This window comes from Thalassophryne amazonica, chromosome 13 (genome assembly GCF_902500255.1).
Source record: "Thalassophryne amazonica chromosome 13, fThaAma1.1, whole genome shotgun sequence".
Taxonomy (NCBI): domain Eukaryota; kingdom Metazoa; phylum Chordata; class Actinopteri; order Batrachoidiformes; family Batrachoididae; genus Thalassophryne; species Thalassophryne amazonica.
In genome coordinates, this window is record NC_047115.1 from 57259077 (window position 1) to 57275764 (window position 16688).

The 16688-nt window shown below is 39.1% G+C and overlaps 1 protein-coding gene across 1 annotated transcript in view; it reads right to left on the bottom strand.

Annotated features, from left to right (window-relative positions):
• lmbrd1 (LMBR1 domain containing 1) overlaps positions 1 to 16688 on the bottom strand; it is a 178795-nt gene that overhangs the window by 148273 nt on the left and 13834 nt on the right. The window contains 1 exon segment of the mRNA XM_034184354.1: positions 15970 to 16033. Within this exon segment, the coding sequence (XP_034040245.1) occupies positions 15970 to 16033 (64 nt within the window).

The window sequence follows — 16688 nt, forward strand, 5'->3', positions numbered from 1 at the left end:
GCTCTTTGTCTAGCACTTTCCTCAGCTTGGATGCTTTTTCTCTTCGACAAGAGCTCTTCGTTTTTTCACCAGCCTTTGAATGATGTGACTTTTTCATTCTTTCCCTTTGCCAGTTCTTCTTCCTTTTCTTCAGCTGATATTTCCCTTTTAGCACTTCGCAAATTTTCCTTTGATTTTCCTGAGTGTGTGTGTGTGTGTGTGTTACGGGTGTCACAGTACACAGAAGTCACGGTTTGACTCACACCTCAGTACGTCGTCAGTTTTTGTAAATCCTTCAAATCCTTATACAGTATCTTTAAGTGTCTGAGCTGCCCCTCACTGTGAGACAAAGTGAAAGCGTAAACTTTCTTTTTTCATTAAACATTTATAAATTGGATAACATCGCTTGTCATTCACGCTGGGTAAATTTACTGTGCAGCACGTTAACCGTTTTGTTTTCTGGTTGCTTGTTTTTGTGTCACACGACATGTTGAGCCAGACCACCTTCAATATTTTGCCCATTTTAGGTTTGATTTTTTCACAAATGATGGCATCTCATAAAACCTCACTCTGTACAGATTTGAAATCATTATGCACAGTGTCGATATCTGTCGGTCATCTCATTTGAAACTGTACAGTAATTCATATAAAACAACAGCTTTTGTTGTAAGTTGGTAGCACTGCCGGTCTAAACTTGAATGATCAGACTGAACCTATCAAGGGACAGTGGTTCAACACAAATGCCGACTGGCACGCTTTCACTTTTAGCTTCATATTTCAGAATAAAATGGAAAATTAACTAATTCCATTCATGTTTCCAAAGTTTCTGGGTGGAATAATGCAGTCACTCGCTTCAAATGGCTGGTTTGTTGTTCCTGCTGATCACCTCAAACATAGAGAACAGGCTGGGGGGGGCTGACCACGCCTCCTACACTGAGGGGGGTTTACTATGCCCTCTCCCACACAGAGCAGGAGGTGAGAGGGATACAGTCTGTGGACATAAACAGCGCTATTCACTGAAATGTCGGTGACTTATGGAAACAAATACACTGTGTATAATCATACTGTGCAGAGTCGTACCATGTACTGCGTACAGTTCTGTGCATGAACCATCACGTGTGTACCACACGGTTCAATACAAATACATCCACTGTGGGCGGTGCAGGCCTTCGGTGCTGCAGCCTTCACCAACTTTGCCTCAATTTGGATGACGGACTGCTTCAAGTTTAGTGCACATAAACAATGTCAAATGTATATGTGTTGTCTTTAATTCTGATGTGTGCCATTATTACGTTCAACTAGTAATAATTGTGGATTAATTGCTGTATTATTTCGTTGTTGCACTCGTGTAATGACAATTCAATAAATCTCATCTCATTGTGTGACAACCCTAATATATATATATATATATATATATATATATATACATACATACGTATAGAGAAGGAGAGAGAGAGAGCAAGTGAGAAACACCAACCCCTAACCCTAACCATAACAACCCCAACCCCCCGCTGCACTTTTAATTACGTGCAGCCATCACGGAATGAATTGGAATGAATTTGTGCTGCTATGATGAAAATTTTGCACTTTTTTCATGACAATATGACGAACCAATAGATTAACGTATATTTCGTGCTGCTGAATCACGACAAACCGTGAGACTGGGTTGCACACCAATAAGTACAGGCATACCAAACTGTGGGGAAAAAAAAAAAAAAAACAGTATTTCACAAAATTCCCTCAATGTTGCAGAAAAATGAAAGTCAATGGTTACTGGCTTGCTATTTGCCAGCTGTGGTTGTGACAGGGCATTACTTTCAATAAACACATGCTTATTGCTCCACTAAGGTGTCCATTTACGCTCATTTACAGGCAGACATGCTGAGTTTAGGATGACGCCAAAAGCCAATAAATGCAACCTATGCACATGATGCTGCTTGTGGCATATGTTTGTGGCTTAAAGTAATGAGTAAAATGAATCACAGCACTGTGAATATTAACATTCTGAGAGAATAGGTCACACTGCATTACTGTGTATCATCTATTAATCTCTAAGCAGATCTTCTGCTGGGAATGCCTGACCAAGGATATAACTTTAGCACATTTATCCCCCTGACAAATTACAAGACTAAATAATTGGATATCACACCTTAACGTAGTGCTTGTGTTGTTATATAAAACTGAGAAACAGAAGAAAACATTTTGCCACATTTGGAAAATAAGTACTTATTTACTGTGTGCTGTATCTTCCACTGTATCATTTGTAGCATTTTACAATTCCTGCAAATGGAATACATTACAACCATTTCAAACTGCCATTCAGAGCAAAAGTTTCACTTGCAGCAGCATGTAAGTCTTAATGAGAAAAATGGCCACCTTACTGTTGTTCCTCACAAGGGCAGTAACTCAGACTTTTTCCCTCGCAGGCAAAGCCAGTTGAGACTTCTCAAGGAAACATTCTCTATGACGGGCACTGACAGAGGAGAGAAGAAAAAAAAAAACCCTTCCGTACACAAAATCTATGTTGCTTTGAGGTACAGCTTCCATTTGTCCTTCCTATAAATATCACTGCAATCACCAATTTGGGACAGGCCGACACAGGAAATAAGCTTGTGAATATTGGCCTCATCAATGGCATGTTGCAAAGACGACTTCAAAAAACTCACGTTGTTCTCTGCAGTGTGATACACACAATGAAACTGTGCTGAGTGTTTCTTTTAAACGACAAGAACCTGTCAGGTGACAACACTCTGTGCAGTGAGTTTGAGTTTTTCCGGATCACATCCAGTAAAAACTACTTTTTCCCAAAAATACAAACAAAGCACACTAAAGCAACGACTACCTCCTGATGGTCATTTGTAGTATGACATTCAACTGGTTTTAGTGTTTGGTTGATCAGAATGATATATAAATTACGAGATAATCAAGGAAACATGTATGTACTAAAATTGCATTTGGAAAGCAAAACAACCAACTGTGTTGTTACCCTACCACACTGGGATTTGGGTAAAAATAAAAGTAGTTGGTGGGGGGTGAGCACATGTAGATATGGCACACCTGTTGTAATTCAATACTTTTAATATTCTCACACTGTCTACCTCAGTTAGGGTGGGGATTTGAAAAGCAAATATAGTTGCAAGCAAAGACAAAAATTAATACACTGTTCAGTAAAGTTGGGGTCCTTAGAGGCTCTTGGTGAAACCCAATCATGTTCAAATTTGAACTTGTCCAAGATAAACTTGTTTAGGCTATTCAGTTTAAACCAACAACAGCAAAAACCAAAACAGTTTTAAAATTTGTTTTACACATGCAGTATTGTTGAAGTGCATTATTGTGGTTGATGAGAAGGATTGATTAATTGATTTTAGAAAAGAAAACCTGGGAAGAGGGCGACATGAAATTCAATACACACGAGAAAAGAAAATTGGCTGCATTGGTAATCTTAGACCAAGAGTCTTCAGTTATTGGATCCATACAGCGTAATGGGGACGTTCATCATCAAGTGATGACACTTTTGTATTATTTGTCAACAGTATCATTGGATATGGTGGACCAAGAAAGATTAACTGTAGCTTTATGACAGCCCCAGAGTCAATGAAACATCCATTAATGTATCATCCCTGTAATTTCTTGGTTTACGAGGTCTGTCCGTAAAGTATAGGTCCTTTTTATTTTTTTCAAAAACTATATGGATTTCATTTATATGTTTTTACGTCAGACATGCTTGAACCCTCGTGCGCATGCGTGAGTTTTTCCACGCCTGTCGGTGACGTCATTCGCCTGTGATCACTCCTTGTAGGAGGAGTCGTCCAGCCCCTCGTCGGAATTCCTTTGTCTGAGAAGTTGCTGAGAGACTGGCGCTTTGTTTGATCAAAATTTTTTCTAAACCTGTGAGACACATCAAAGTGGACATGGTTCGAAAAATTAAGCTGGTTTTCAGTGAAAATTTTAACAGCTGATGAGAGATTTTGAGGTGATTCTGTCACTTTAAGGACTTTTCACGGTGCGAGACGTCGCACAGCGCTCTCAGGCAGCGTCATCAGCCTGTTTCAAGCTTAAAACCTCCACATTTCAGGCTCTATTGATCCAGGACGTCGTGAGAGAACAGAGAAGTTTCAGAAGAAGTCGGTTTCAGCATTTTATCCGGATATTCCACTGTTAAAGGAGATTTTTTTAATGAAAGACGTGCGGGCGGATTGCAGCGTCGGCTCGCAGCCGCCGCAACGCTCCATCACAGGAAAAACACCTCTGTTGGAAGCCTTGAGGACAAGTTGGAACATCTCCAGCTGATAAACAATTTCTCATATACTCACTCCACTGAAAGCCATCAAAAGCCAACTGGATTTTAACAAATGGTTATCAACACGGAGGTGTTTTTCCTGTGCCGCCGCACCGTGTCGGCTGCGTCCCGACGCGCGGACCCGTCCGCACGTCTTTCATTAAAAAAATCTCCTTTAACAGTGGAATATCCGGATAAAATGCTGAAACCGACTTCTTCTGAAACGTCTCTGTTCTCTCACGACGTCCTGGATCAATAGAGCCTGAAATGTGGAGGTTTTAAGCTTGAAACAGGCTGATGACGCTGCCTGAGACCGCTGCACGACGTCTCGCACCGTGAAAAGTCCTTAAAGCGACAGAATCACCTCAAAATCTCTCATCAGCTGTTAAAATTTTCACTGAAAACCAGCTTAATTTTTCGAACCATGTCCACTTCGATGTGTCTCACAGGTTTAGAAAAAATTTTGATCAAACAAAGCGCCAGTCTCTCAGCAACTTCTCAGACAAAGGAATTCCGACGAGGGGCTGGACGACTCCTCCCACAAGGAGTGCTCACAGGCGAATGACGTCACCGACAGGCGTGGAAAAACTCACGCATGCGCACGAGGGTGCAAGCATGTCTGACGTAAAAACATATGAATGAAATCCATATAGTTTTTGAAAAAAATAAAAAGGACCTATACTTTACGGACAGCCCTCGTATGTGTATGAAGGAGGTGTACATCATCACAGAGCTAATAAGCTGACAAAAAATATTGTTCAAATAAATCTAGTTTTATATTATACATATTCACTTTTGATTCTGGCATTACATTTTGGCAATTTACCCTCAAAAGATTTTCTCTTTCTCTGTAGATAAAACTAAATTCCAGTTAGATACCACTATAGGTAATACAATATCGGGGAAGATATTAAATGGTAAAAACAAAAAACATTTTGCATACATTTACAAAAGTCTTTAAAGAGAGTGTTAAAAATTAACAGTTCTAGTAGCACACCAAAATTATTTATTTGTTAATATATATCTGAGATTGCATATAGGTTGCAGAAGGGGGCTTGACCAGAGGGTCAAATGTTCAATTCCTCAAGCAGGCTTGAAAATCACTAAGGTGCACTTCAGCAAGGTCCTTAAAGGCAACACACATTAAAATCGACAAATTGACACAAAAAAAAAAACCAACAACAACAAAAAAAAAGATTGCAAATCGATGTGTTTTGTAACTATACAAAAGGTATAAGGTCAGTCTCTATCACTCGCTTTCTCTCTCTCAATTTCAATTTGCTTTATTGGCATGAATGTATTAAAACCATAATGGCAACATTAGCATAGGAAAATAAATTAAATGATATAAATAAACACTAGCAACTTTCAAAGACAAATAACAGCTGCATGCTGGTGCGATAAGCCACAAGTTACATATGCTCTGATTCGCTGACTAACTGCAAAAATTACTGGTGACTAGTCGATTATTAAAATAATCATTTGTGACAACCCTACCCAGCACTCATAGGGCGTGACGAGGGGTACACCCTAAACAGGACACGAGTCTGTCACAGGGCCACATATAGACAAACACACACACTCACACGCACGTCTACGGACAATTTAAAGTTTTCAATCCACCTAACCTGCATGCCCTTGGATGTGGGATGAAGCCGGAGCACCCGGTGGGAACCCACGCAAACACGGCGAGAACATGCAAACTCCACGCAGAAAGGCCACAGGTGGGAATCGACCCCATGATCTTCTCGCTGTGAGGCAGCAGTGCTAACCACAAAGCCACCATGCTGCCTGGCTAAATAAAGCTGCCCTCTAAAATCTAAGTGCAGTTAACCATGTCTTCAAAATCCTGCTAAGTGAAGCACTATGCTACCACTTTGTTTATTTTAAAAAATAAAACAAAATAAATCGGTCAGTAAATGTAGTAGGTGGAGAAAAATCTGATGCATTTACAAGATCACTGCTTTATCCCCATCCTCCTTTTTACAAGTGGTGATACAAACTGCGGGGGGGAGGGGGGGGGTAAAAACACCCAATGATTTATTTAAAGGATCCAGGGGTACTTTGCACTGTTGTATAAGTGCCTTATGCACTACTGCTTTGAAAAACTGTGCAGGCCATAGAACTGTATAAATGGGCATGTGAAGATTGAAAGGCTTTCAGTTCATCATTCATGATGAAAAGCTCTTTGGTTTCTAAAGCGAAAACCATTTCAGTTGGAGACATTAATCCTTTGTTTTTCAGGTTAAAAGTATATGCCAGTCGCGAGCTATTACACTGTGTGTAATTAGTGAACAACTCAGGTTTTTTCTGCAACAACAAAAAAAATTAATATTCACATTCTGATATCTATAATACCACACCATAGTATTAGTCGTAGTAGTAGCAACAACAACTACTACTACTACTTCTTCTACAGCAATAACTAATGATTATTAGTGTAATCTATTAATTGTATTCTATCAAACAATTGATTATTTTTGGTTAATCTACTGATTATTTTCTGATTAGTTGATTATTCCTTTGGTTAGCTAACCTAACCAATAAACAACAACCATAAGTTCTACCAGTAACATCCAACTTCATATCCATTTCTAACTTTTTCTTATTAAAAATATTAATTTTATAAATAAAAACATTTCTCAGCATAAAAATATATAAAGTGGCATAAATTACAAATAAACCATTGTAAATGTTAATGTTTAACTAGTGGTCCAATTCATCACAAAAGTAATAATTTATTCAGTGTAGTTCGAATTTGGAAAGTAGGGATGACTTGTGTCAGACTCTTGACAGACTGGGGGAATTTTATTAATTTTATTTTATTTTTATAAAGGCTGTTTACACAAATGTACAGACAACATTAAAGAAAATCTACCTTGTTCAAGGTTGGCTGTTGAGTGAGTCAAAGAGATGGCGCCGTTAGTGCTAACTAGTGTTACGGCATTAGTGCTAACTATTCATGATAAGATTTGTGATTAATTCATCTAAATTAATCACATGTACAATTTTTCTGGAAATATTGCCTCAAATTGTAAGGCTCACACAGTGCAAATATATGAGGCCCTCAGAAACACAAAAACAAAACAAAAAAAACACACTCTTATTAAAAACAATTATACAAATATTTTAATGTATGTCATTGAGGTGTTTTCTGATTTCTGGAATACAGCTGTAATCCTGGGCCACTGAGAAAAATTGTGTGTGTGTGTGTGTGTGTGTGTGTGTGTGTGTGTGTGTGTGTGTGTGTGTGTGTGTGTGTGTGTGTGTGTGTGTGTGTGTGTGTGTGTGTGTGTGTGTGTGTGTGTGTGTGTGTGTGTGTGTGTGTGTGTGTGTGTGTGTGTGAGTGAGTGAGTGAGTGAGTGAATGAAAAGGGGGGTTCCAGCGGGTAGGCTTTAATAATATGAGGAAAAATTCTATCACCTGTTCTATTACTGTTACATATGTCACAGACGTCTTAACCTGTGTCAGACATTCATTATGCTTAAATCACAAGAATTTCTATGAAAACACCATTGAATTGTGGGACTTTGTAGATGCTCAACATTAAACAGCAAACACATAAAAATGTAAGACTGATAAAAAAAAGTGGTGTGACACAATACAACCCTTTTACTAATTATATTATTGGATGTAAGACCATCATTTCAAATGTGCTCAATGAACATTTAAATCCAGACTAAAACATGAATTAATCGAATAATAACAACAACAACTAAAGATAATAATAATCATCATCATGAAATTTTATTCATAAAGCACTTTCAGGATAGACTATTTCAAAGTGTAATACATATTAACACAAAAAAAATGAAGAAAGAAAGAAAGAAACTCAAAACAGATAAAAGGCCATGCAAACATCAATGCATACACATCTTACAAACCAAAAAATTAATTTGCATTTTGTTCAAAATAAGTATTTGATCCCCTACCAACCAGCAAGAATTCTGGCTCACACAGACCTGTTAATTTTTCTTTAAGATGCCCTCTGATTCTGGACTCTTTACCTGTATTAATTGCACCTGTTTGAACTTGTTACCTGCATAAAAGTCACCTGTTCGCACACTCAATCAATCACTCTCCAACCTGTCCACCATAGCCAAGACCAAAGAGCTGTCTAAGGACACCAGGGACAAAACTGTAGACCAGCACAAGGCTGGGATGGACAGCAGGACAACAGGCAAACAGCTCGGTAGAAGACAACAACTGCTATGATTATTTATTAGAAAGTGGAAGAAACACAAGATGACTGTCAATCTCCCTCAGTCTGGGATTCCATGCAAGATCTTACTTTGTGGGGTAAGGATGATTCTCAGAAAGCGCAGAACTACACAGGAGGACCTGGTCAATGACCTGAAGAGAGCTGGGACCACAGTAACAAAGATTACATTAGTAACACAAGATGCTGTCATGGTTTAAAATCCTGCAGGGCAGCAAGGTCCCCCTGCTCAAGCCAGCACATGCCCAGGTCCATCTGAAGTTCACCAGTGACCATCTGGATGATCCAGAAGAGGCATGGGAGAAGGTCATGTGGTCAGACGAAACCAGAATAGAGCTTTTTGGAATCAACTCCACTTAAGCCCCTTTCACACCGGGGGTGCTCCCGGTTGCGCCGTGCGTCATTATGACAACGCTGCGTGGAAGCAACTCAGTGCCGAGACAATGCAGTTCAGCGCCACAACAGCACGAGGGGCGCAAAGGAGGAAGCAAGTCGGGCGCCGAAAAATTAAACCTGTTTAATTTTTTGGCATCCTGTGCTTGACGCAGAAAGGAAGTGGGGGCAAAGTGGCGTAACTCGGGGCAAAGAGGCATTACCCGGCGTGAATCGGAAGCCAATTTATGATTCCTGCTGTGTTCCATTGTTCCCGCAGTATAAATCACGCAGGATTGTTTTTATACCATGTACTTAATGCAGTAAAAACTACACACTGAAAAAAAAAAAAAAGACCACAGAAAAAAAAAATGCAGACTGATTTCCAGAAATATCCAGTAAAAAGTCCGGACATCTCTAGTCGACTCATGGACGTTCGTTCACGAGCGCACATGTGAACAATTAAAAGAAAAAAAAAGTCTGGCTGCAGGCATTAGTTCCTTGTTCTCTGCTCAAACTCTCACATCACAGTGAAAAAAACGACAAAAAAAGGACATAAGACCTGAGACTGGACGGTCAACATCAAGTAGAACTCCAGACATCACATTTGCTCAAGGATGGTTCGTGTTAACTCCCTTGACCGCGAGATGCGCACGCGGTCAGTAGTGTTCAGAATAATAGTAGTGCTATGTGACTAAAAAGATTAATCCAGGTTTTGAGTATATTTCTTATTGTTACATGGGAAACAAGGTACCAGTAGATTCAGTAGATTCTCACAAATCCAACAAGACCAAGCATTCATGATATGCACACTCTTAAGGCTATGAAATTGGGCTATTAGTAAAAAACAAATGTAGAAAAGGGGGTGTTCACAATAATAGTAGTGTGGCATTCAGTCAGTGAGTTTGTCAATTTTGTGGAACAAACAGGTGTGAGTCAGTTGTCCCCTATTTAAGGATGAAGCCAGCACCTGTTGAACATGCTTTTCTCTTTGAAAGCCTCAGGAAAATTGGACGTTCAAGACATTGTTCAGAAGAACAGTGTAGTTTGATTAAAAAGTTGATTGGAGAGGGGAAAATTTACGCAGGTGCAAAAAAAAATTATAGGCTGTTCATCTACAACGATCTCCAATGCTTTAAGATGGACACAAAAAAAAAACAGAGACACGTGAAAGAAAATGGAAACAACCATCAAAATGGATAGAAGAATAACCAGAATGGCAGAGGCTCACCCATTGATCAGCTCAAGGATGATCAAAGACAATCTGGAGTTACCTGTAAGTGCTGTGACAGTTAGAAGACACCTGTGTGAAGCTAATTTATTTGCAAGAATCCCCCGCAAAGTCCCTCTGTTAAATAAAAGACACATGCAGAAGAGGTTACAATTTGCCAAAGAACACATCAACCGGCCTAAAGAGAAATGGAGGAATATTTTGTGGACTGATGAGAGTAAAATTGTTCTTTTTGGCTCCAAGGGCCGCAGACAGTTTGTGAGATGACCCCCAAACTCTGAATTTAAGCCACAGTTCACAGTGAAGACAGTGAAGCATGGTGGTGTATGCATCATGATATGGGCATGTTTCTCCTACTATGGTGTTGGGCCTATATATCGCATACCAGGTATCATGGATCAGTTTGGATATGTCAAAATACTTGAAGAGGTCATGTTGCCTTATGCTGAAGAGGACATGCCCTTGAAATGGGTATTTCAACAAGACAATGACCCCAAGCACACTAGTAAACGAGCAAAATCTTGGTTCCAAACCAACAAAATGAATGCCTCGCGGATGTGAAGAAATCATGAAAAACTGTGGTTATACAACTAAATACTAGTTTAGTGATTCACAGGATTGCTAAAAAAGCAGTTTGAACATAACAGTTTTGAGTTTGTAGCATCAATAGCAGATGTTACTATTATTGTGAACACCCCCTTTTCTACTTTTTTTTTTACTAATAGCCCAATTTCATAGCCTTAAGAGTGTGCATATCATGAATGCTTGGTCTAGTTGGATTTGTGAGAATTTACTGAATCTACTGGTACCTTGTTATACTCAAAACCTGGATTAATCTTTTTAGTCACATAACACTACTATTATTCTGAATACTACTGTAGGTGGGAAAACCTGCAAAACTGACAGGGTGTCAAATACTTATTTTTCCCACTGTATATACTGGAGAGATCATGTAGTGTGTAGCACTGGAGAAGGGAAGGGGGCACAGCCAGAATTTTATTCTATAGTACACACCAGACCACCCTCCAAATAATTTGATGTACGGGTTGTAATTTAAAAAGGAGAGGAGATGCGATCGCCGCGGTGTTGACTACTGGAACGCTGAGCTATAGTGCAACACAGACCCACAGTAGAAATTTTCACTTTCAGCACATTGGACAGCAGCTCATGTCCAAAAGATGTGTCATGTCCACACAAGCTATTTTTACTGTTGTAATATTGCCTGATTTTCCTGAATATATGTATGAAAAAAGGGTACACAGTGCATCCAGCATTATGGCTGATGACAGCAATGGCTGTCGCCATACCGCCGCCATATGTTTGACGGTGTTGGACCTCCACAGGCGGATGGCAGAAACTGAGGAGAACCATGAAGTGATACTGGCTGTGCTAAGATGAACACCGACATCGGATCATAAGGCAGTAGAGGTGGTGGTGGGCCCACGTTAATACGCACTCTTGGTCTGCGTCAGACATTAGGCAAGACTGACTGTCTCGTGCAAACCACCTGCGTCAACTCACTGGGGTGGTGATTTGCAAGTCACACACAAGTCACAAAAGGATGCCAATACAGGTGTAATGTGATTAAATCTCCTACTTTTAGGTATAACTCTAGCAGTAGTATTTGAATATATCTCATCTCTCTTTTATGTGGCAAACCAGAAAATAATACATTACAGCAGTCTATTCTGGAGGACACAAAAGCATGAATCAGTCTTTTGTATCTGCCTTCATTATTTAGAAATCAACTGTATCAATTACATAAATTTGTAATTAATTGTAAATTCCACACTGTGGAAAGAAAGATTACTTGTAAGTTAAATTATGCCAACAACACCACACAAATCTATCCCAATGTTTACACGCGTCCACATATTGCTGAGCCACTACCTGACATCATCATCCACGTAAGGTTATCATTAACATTAACTGATGAATGTCCAGTTCTTAACAAAATGTCACAGAGCACACACACACGCCCAAACTATCTGGGAGAATAAACATCTTTTTGAGTGGGAAACTGAAAATCTCTGTGACAACCCTGTAACTATTCCGTTTGCACAAAAAGAAATGGACAGCACGGACTAACATGGCCTTAAAAAAAAGCAATTCAGCTTTCAAGGGTAGACATACAACAGAGGTGGGCATGTGACACGTGGAGTTTGGTCTCCACCTGCTGGTAAATAAAAAATGAATACCCTTCAAGAAGATGGACATTTGTCTCCGTTTTTAGAAAACAAAGGTTATATTCCTGTGGTCTTCAACAGAGGACACATCAATCTTCTACCATTATCTTTATGCATAATTATCTACCCATCATCATGCTCTATTGACTTTTAGTAAAAATCAATGGCGCACTGTCTCTAACCTGCACAGTGCACTTTAAAGACAACAATCTGTGGCAATCGCAGAAATAAATAAATAAATATTTATTCTCATCTAAATTCTGAACCCCCCCCAAAAAAATGACTTCAAAATTTTTAACAACTAGAAGTGTGATGACATGAGAATTACATTGTACATTACAGGACAGGTCAATGGTTGACACTTCCAAACTAGAAGTGCACTGGCAACATTAAAAAGGTACTGTAACTTTGTTCCAAGAATATGCTCTGAGGGACTGTACACAATCAAACAGAAGTGGGATTTCTGGATGTTAGGCAGTTTATGAACGCTGAACCTTCCTCGTCAACAGCCAAAGGTTACAAGCACAAAAGAAAACCCTGCAAGCAGCTCATTCTGCACTATGCACTCCCAGAGCTATGATCACATGTATACAAGCTTGAGGCGAGCAATAAACGCTTTCAAGCTTCCATCATAATGCTCTCTCCTGGCTCCTAGAATGCACTACGACTCGTACTCTTTTTAGCAGCATTTTAAAAATTCACATTTTAAGCACAATTAGCTTTATTCTGACAGCACCATCAACAGACTGTGTTTGGGCTCTACTGGAGCTCAAAACATATATAAATAAGCTGTTCTCTCTTCCTAGAATATCATAAAAAGAAAAAAATGACTACAATATGAAGTGCTACATGATGCACAACTTCAGTAACCACAACATAAAAAAAATATTTATATAGATTGCTATGTCAATATTGAAATTACAACATCACTATTTATTCGAACATTTTGTTCAAAGATACAATATGGGCACACCAAAAATACATTCCAAGGAATTTATTTATTAAATAAATTAGATTACTTCCAGAACACTGACTTGCATTCAGATTAACCCATTTCTTTTGGTTTTGCTTTGTTTTTTTTAAGAAATCCAACTGTCTATTTAAGGGCTTCGCTAATCTAAACTACACGACATAAAAATTGGAATCGGTCTGGTGCAGATGAATTTTTAGGTCCAGAAGACAGCGTGCTGTGACACCTTGAATGCTGAATTCACATCACTGTCTCTTGTATGTGAAAGCCCATTTTCTAATGTCATTATACCATTTGGCTGGGCTTTCTGGGCAGGGAGACAGCTCATCTTCTTTGCATTTGGCTTTTCCGAACAGACGGTACATAACAGAGTTGCTGACAGGCACTTAAAACCTGCATCTGTTCAAAGATGTGTGATCTAATGTCTTTGGCTTGACTGAATTTGCAAATTCTGTCATCCTTTAACATGCCAATCATTTACAAACATCAGCGTAGATAACGTGTCTTTGAGTTAGGAATTTATCAGCTAAATAGCCTGGATCCAGTCCCTAAACACCGAATCAAGACCCACATATTGGTATTAGGTGTAGCAAGTCATGAGTTCTAGGCCTGTCGGTTCTCATGATAAAACTTCCAGATAGACTGAGCTCTCACCATAACACCCATGAGAAAAATACAATCGATAACTGACAGCGGATACACAATACAGTGTGTTGCTAGCAGTTGCTTGTGAGAGGCATTTCCAGTATAGCCACAGACATTAGTGTGGTTTGCACAGATTGCAGAAAGAGTAGAACAATTAGATAAACATTGAGCCAATTTGCAAAAGAAAACCACTGCAGAATTCAGCAAAAACCTATGTAAATTGTAATTGCTGCAATCACAGCTGTGAGTTGTTTTCTGTTTTCAGTACACAGGAAACACACTGGATCATCCACATTTTCCATGATGTGATGCATATTTTGGCCTATCTCTACCAACTGAAAGGTGGCACATTGTATTGTGAAAATGGTAAAATGGCCAATGTGACTGACTGGTCTGCGAAGTTTATTAGGGTTTATTTATTGTGATCAATTATGGTTAGTGGTACAGCTTTTCAAGAGAGTGCACATGCACATCTTTTTGAAGGGGGATTTGCTACAGGGCTACATTACATTTCACTAGGTTTACCTCGTAACTGCCAACTGGTGTATCTGTAGCCAAATACAGTAACCTTGCTAACTCACACACACTCCCTCTCTCTCTCACACACAGACCAGAGGATAATAATTAATGCATTTAACGATCACAGCATAAAACTGTTATAGTGTCATTCCATATGAATTCAACCAAAGTCCAGAAGTAATTATCCACCTATGGTCACTGACTCAGACTTGGCTTAAAATTGTGTTGGTGCCTCTACATGTATAAAAAAACATTTGCAAAGTTTTAGGGAGAAAATTTTTACACCGCTATTCCACAGGGCACCATTCTATTACGATCTCCCGCGATCCAGAAAAAGTTCAAAACATGATCAAACGGCTTACTCCAACATGCCTTCTATCCGGCTGGCTTATAAAGTGCAAGCCTGGCAACCTGCTCCAAAATAAAGTAAAGCTGTGTCTGGCTGTGTTCTAAGTCAGAGCCTCAACAAACACTGGCTTTGCTTCAAATTTTTACCCCAATGGAACACAATCACACATGTATCAAACTGTACTCACTGGGACTACAGTTAAGAAGCTTGGTGTAATTTTTGATAAGTCTCTTTCTTTTGATGTACATATCAGAGAAGTGGCCAGTGAATAGAGTTCTTGGGCTCTGCTGGATATAGCAGTCAATGCCTTATTTTACTTCCCATGTTTACGTTTTAAAACAGCAGGACAGATACAGCATGGACTGCTACAGGAGTTGGCAATATGAAACATTTATCAGAGAAAAAATAAAGTGTACTTCACAATAGAGCTGTATAACTACTGATAAAACAGACAAACTATGCACAGTTTCTACAATCACAGCCACAGCAGCCTTCAACTTGTTTAAAGTTGTCATGAGTGTCTTGGTGGTTTCCCTCACTTGTCTTCTCTTGCATGGTTACTCAGTTTTGAGAACTGTCTATGCCAGACAGCTTTATCAAACACTACTATAGTGTGTGTATTTTTAGTAATTGATGTAAATATACGGCAAGACATATTCAGTGACTTGAAAATGTTCATGTACCCATCTCCTGATTTGTCTAAAGAAAACTGGCTGCAAAAGCGATGATCTGTAATTCTTATATTTATTTAGTCCAATTACTTATGGGCTCTGAAAATGGAGGGACTAGTGTATAAAACTGGCAGTAATTCCTAAATGGTTAATGCAATATTTGTATTAAACCCCTTCAATAAAAGCTGAAAGTCGACCCAACAAGAACCTCTGGATTCTTTCATTCCAACTACAGTATACTGTGGTGGCTACAGAGTCAACGTTTCAAAAATCTTGACACAGTCAAACTCATTTTGGATTTGACTGTATATTTTATGTTTCTGAACCAGTCTAATCAAATGACATATACTGTGCCTTGCATCTAAGCACATTACGGATGGAACTAATGACAATACTGTTATTGCCAATTAATCCCACAGTATGTTAAATTGTACAGTGATGGTAACAGAAACTCCATTAGGCCTATATAGCACACATAGCCCCGCCTGGAATTTCTCGTCAAGCTACAACTGTCAGAGAGTATATAAAAAAATAAGAGAATGCACTTACTGTAATAGCCATATAACACAGTGTCTTCAATCTGTCCTCTCGTCTCATTCTTTGCTGCCCATTCCTGAATGTTAGGAAAAATCATGCTGAAGATTAGAATTGATTTTAACAGAGCGCTGACTTTTAAGCACAATGAAAGAATTAAGAAAACTTAAAGAATGATTAATACCAAGACAAATGACCTGAAATGACAGAGTTAAGGGCCTTTCAGACCAAGCGTTCAGCACATGCGTTTTTTTTCAAAGTGACAATGCATCTGGACATGGAATCATGGACATGGAATCATGAACATGCAAGGGGCGGAGTTTTCAAAATCACACTCTGATTTTCTGGAGGCTGAAGAACTCTTAAAGTCAACAAAATCATTTATTTTTAATAAAGTGAACAAAATTGGATCTGGTTTGTTAGTTTTTGAAGGTATTAATTAATTTTTTGACCTTAAAAACAGTTTGAGGTTGTAATATACTCCATCAAACCCCAGCACTAGTGGACCCTCCCCGCTTCAGGCAGACACTCAGATGCTGACAATCTTCATTTTGGAGATATAAACAGACCAACTTCGAGCAACAGAGCGTCTGTAAATTTGTCTAAGGTGCTTGAGTAATCTGAAAATAAAACGTGATGTCAGTGCACCACTGAACACTGAAGTTTTATTGGCTAACAGTAGCGTAGCCATTAGCAGCAGGCTGCATTTATGCTGGATCAATCACTCAGCAGAC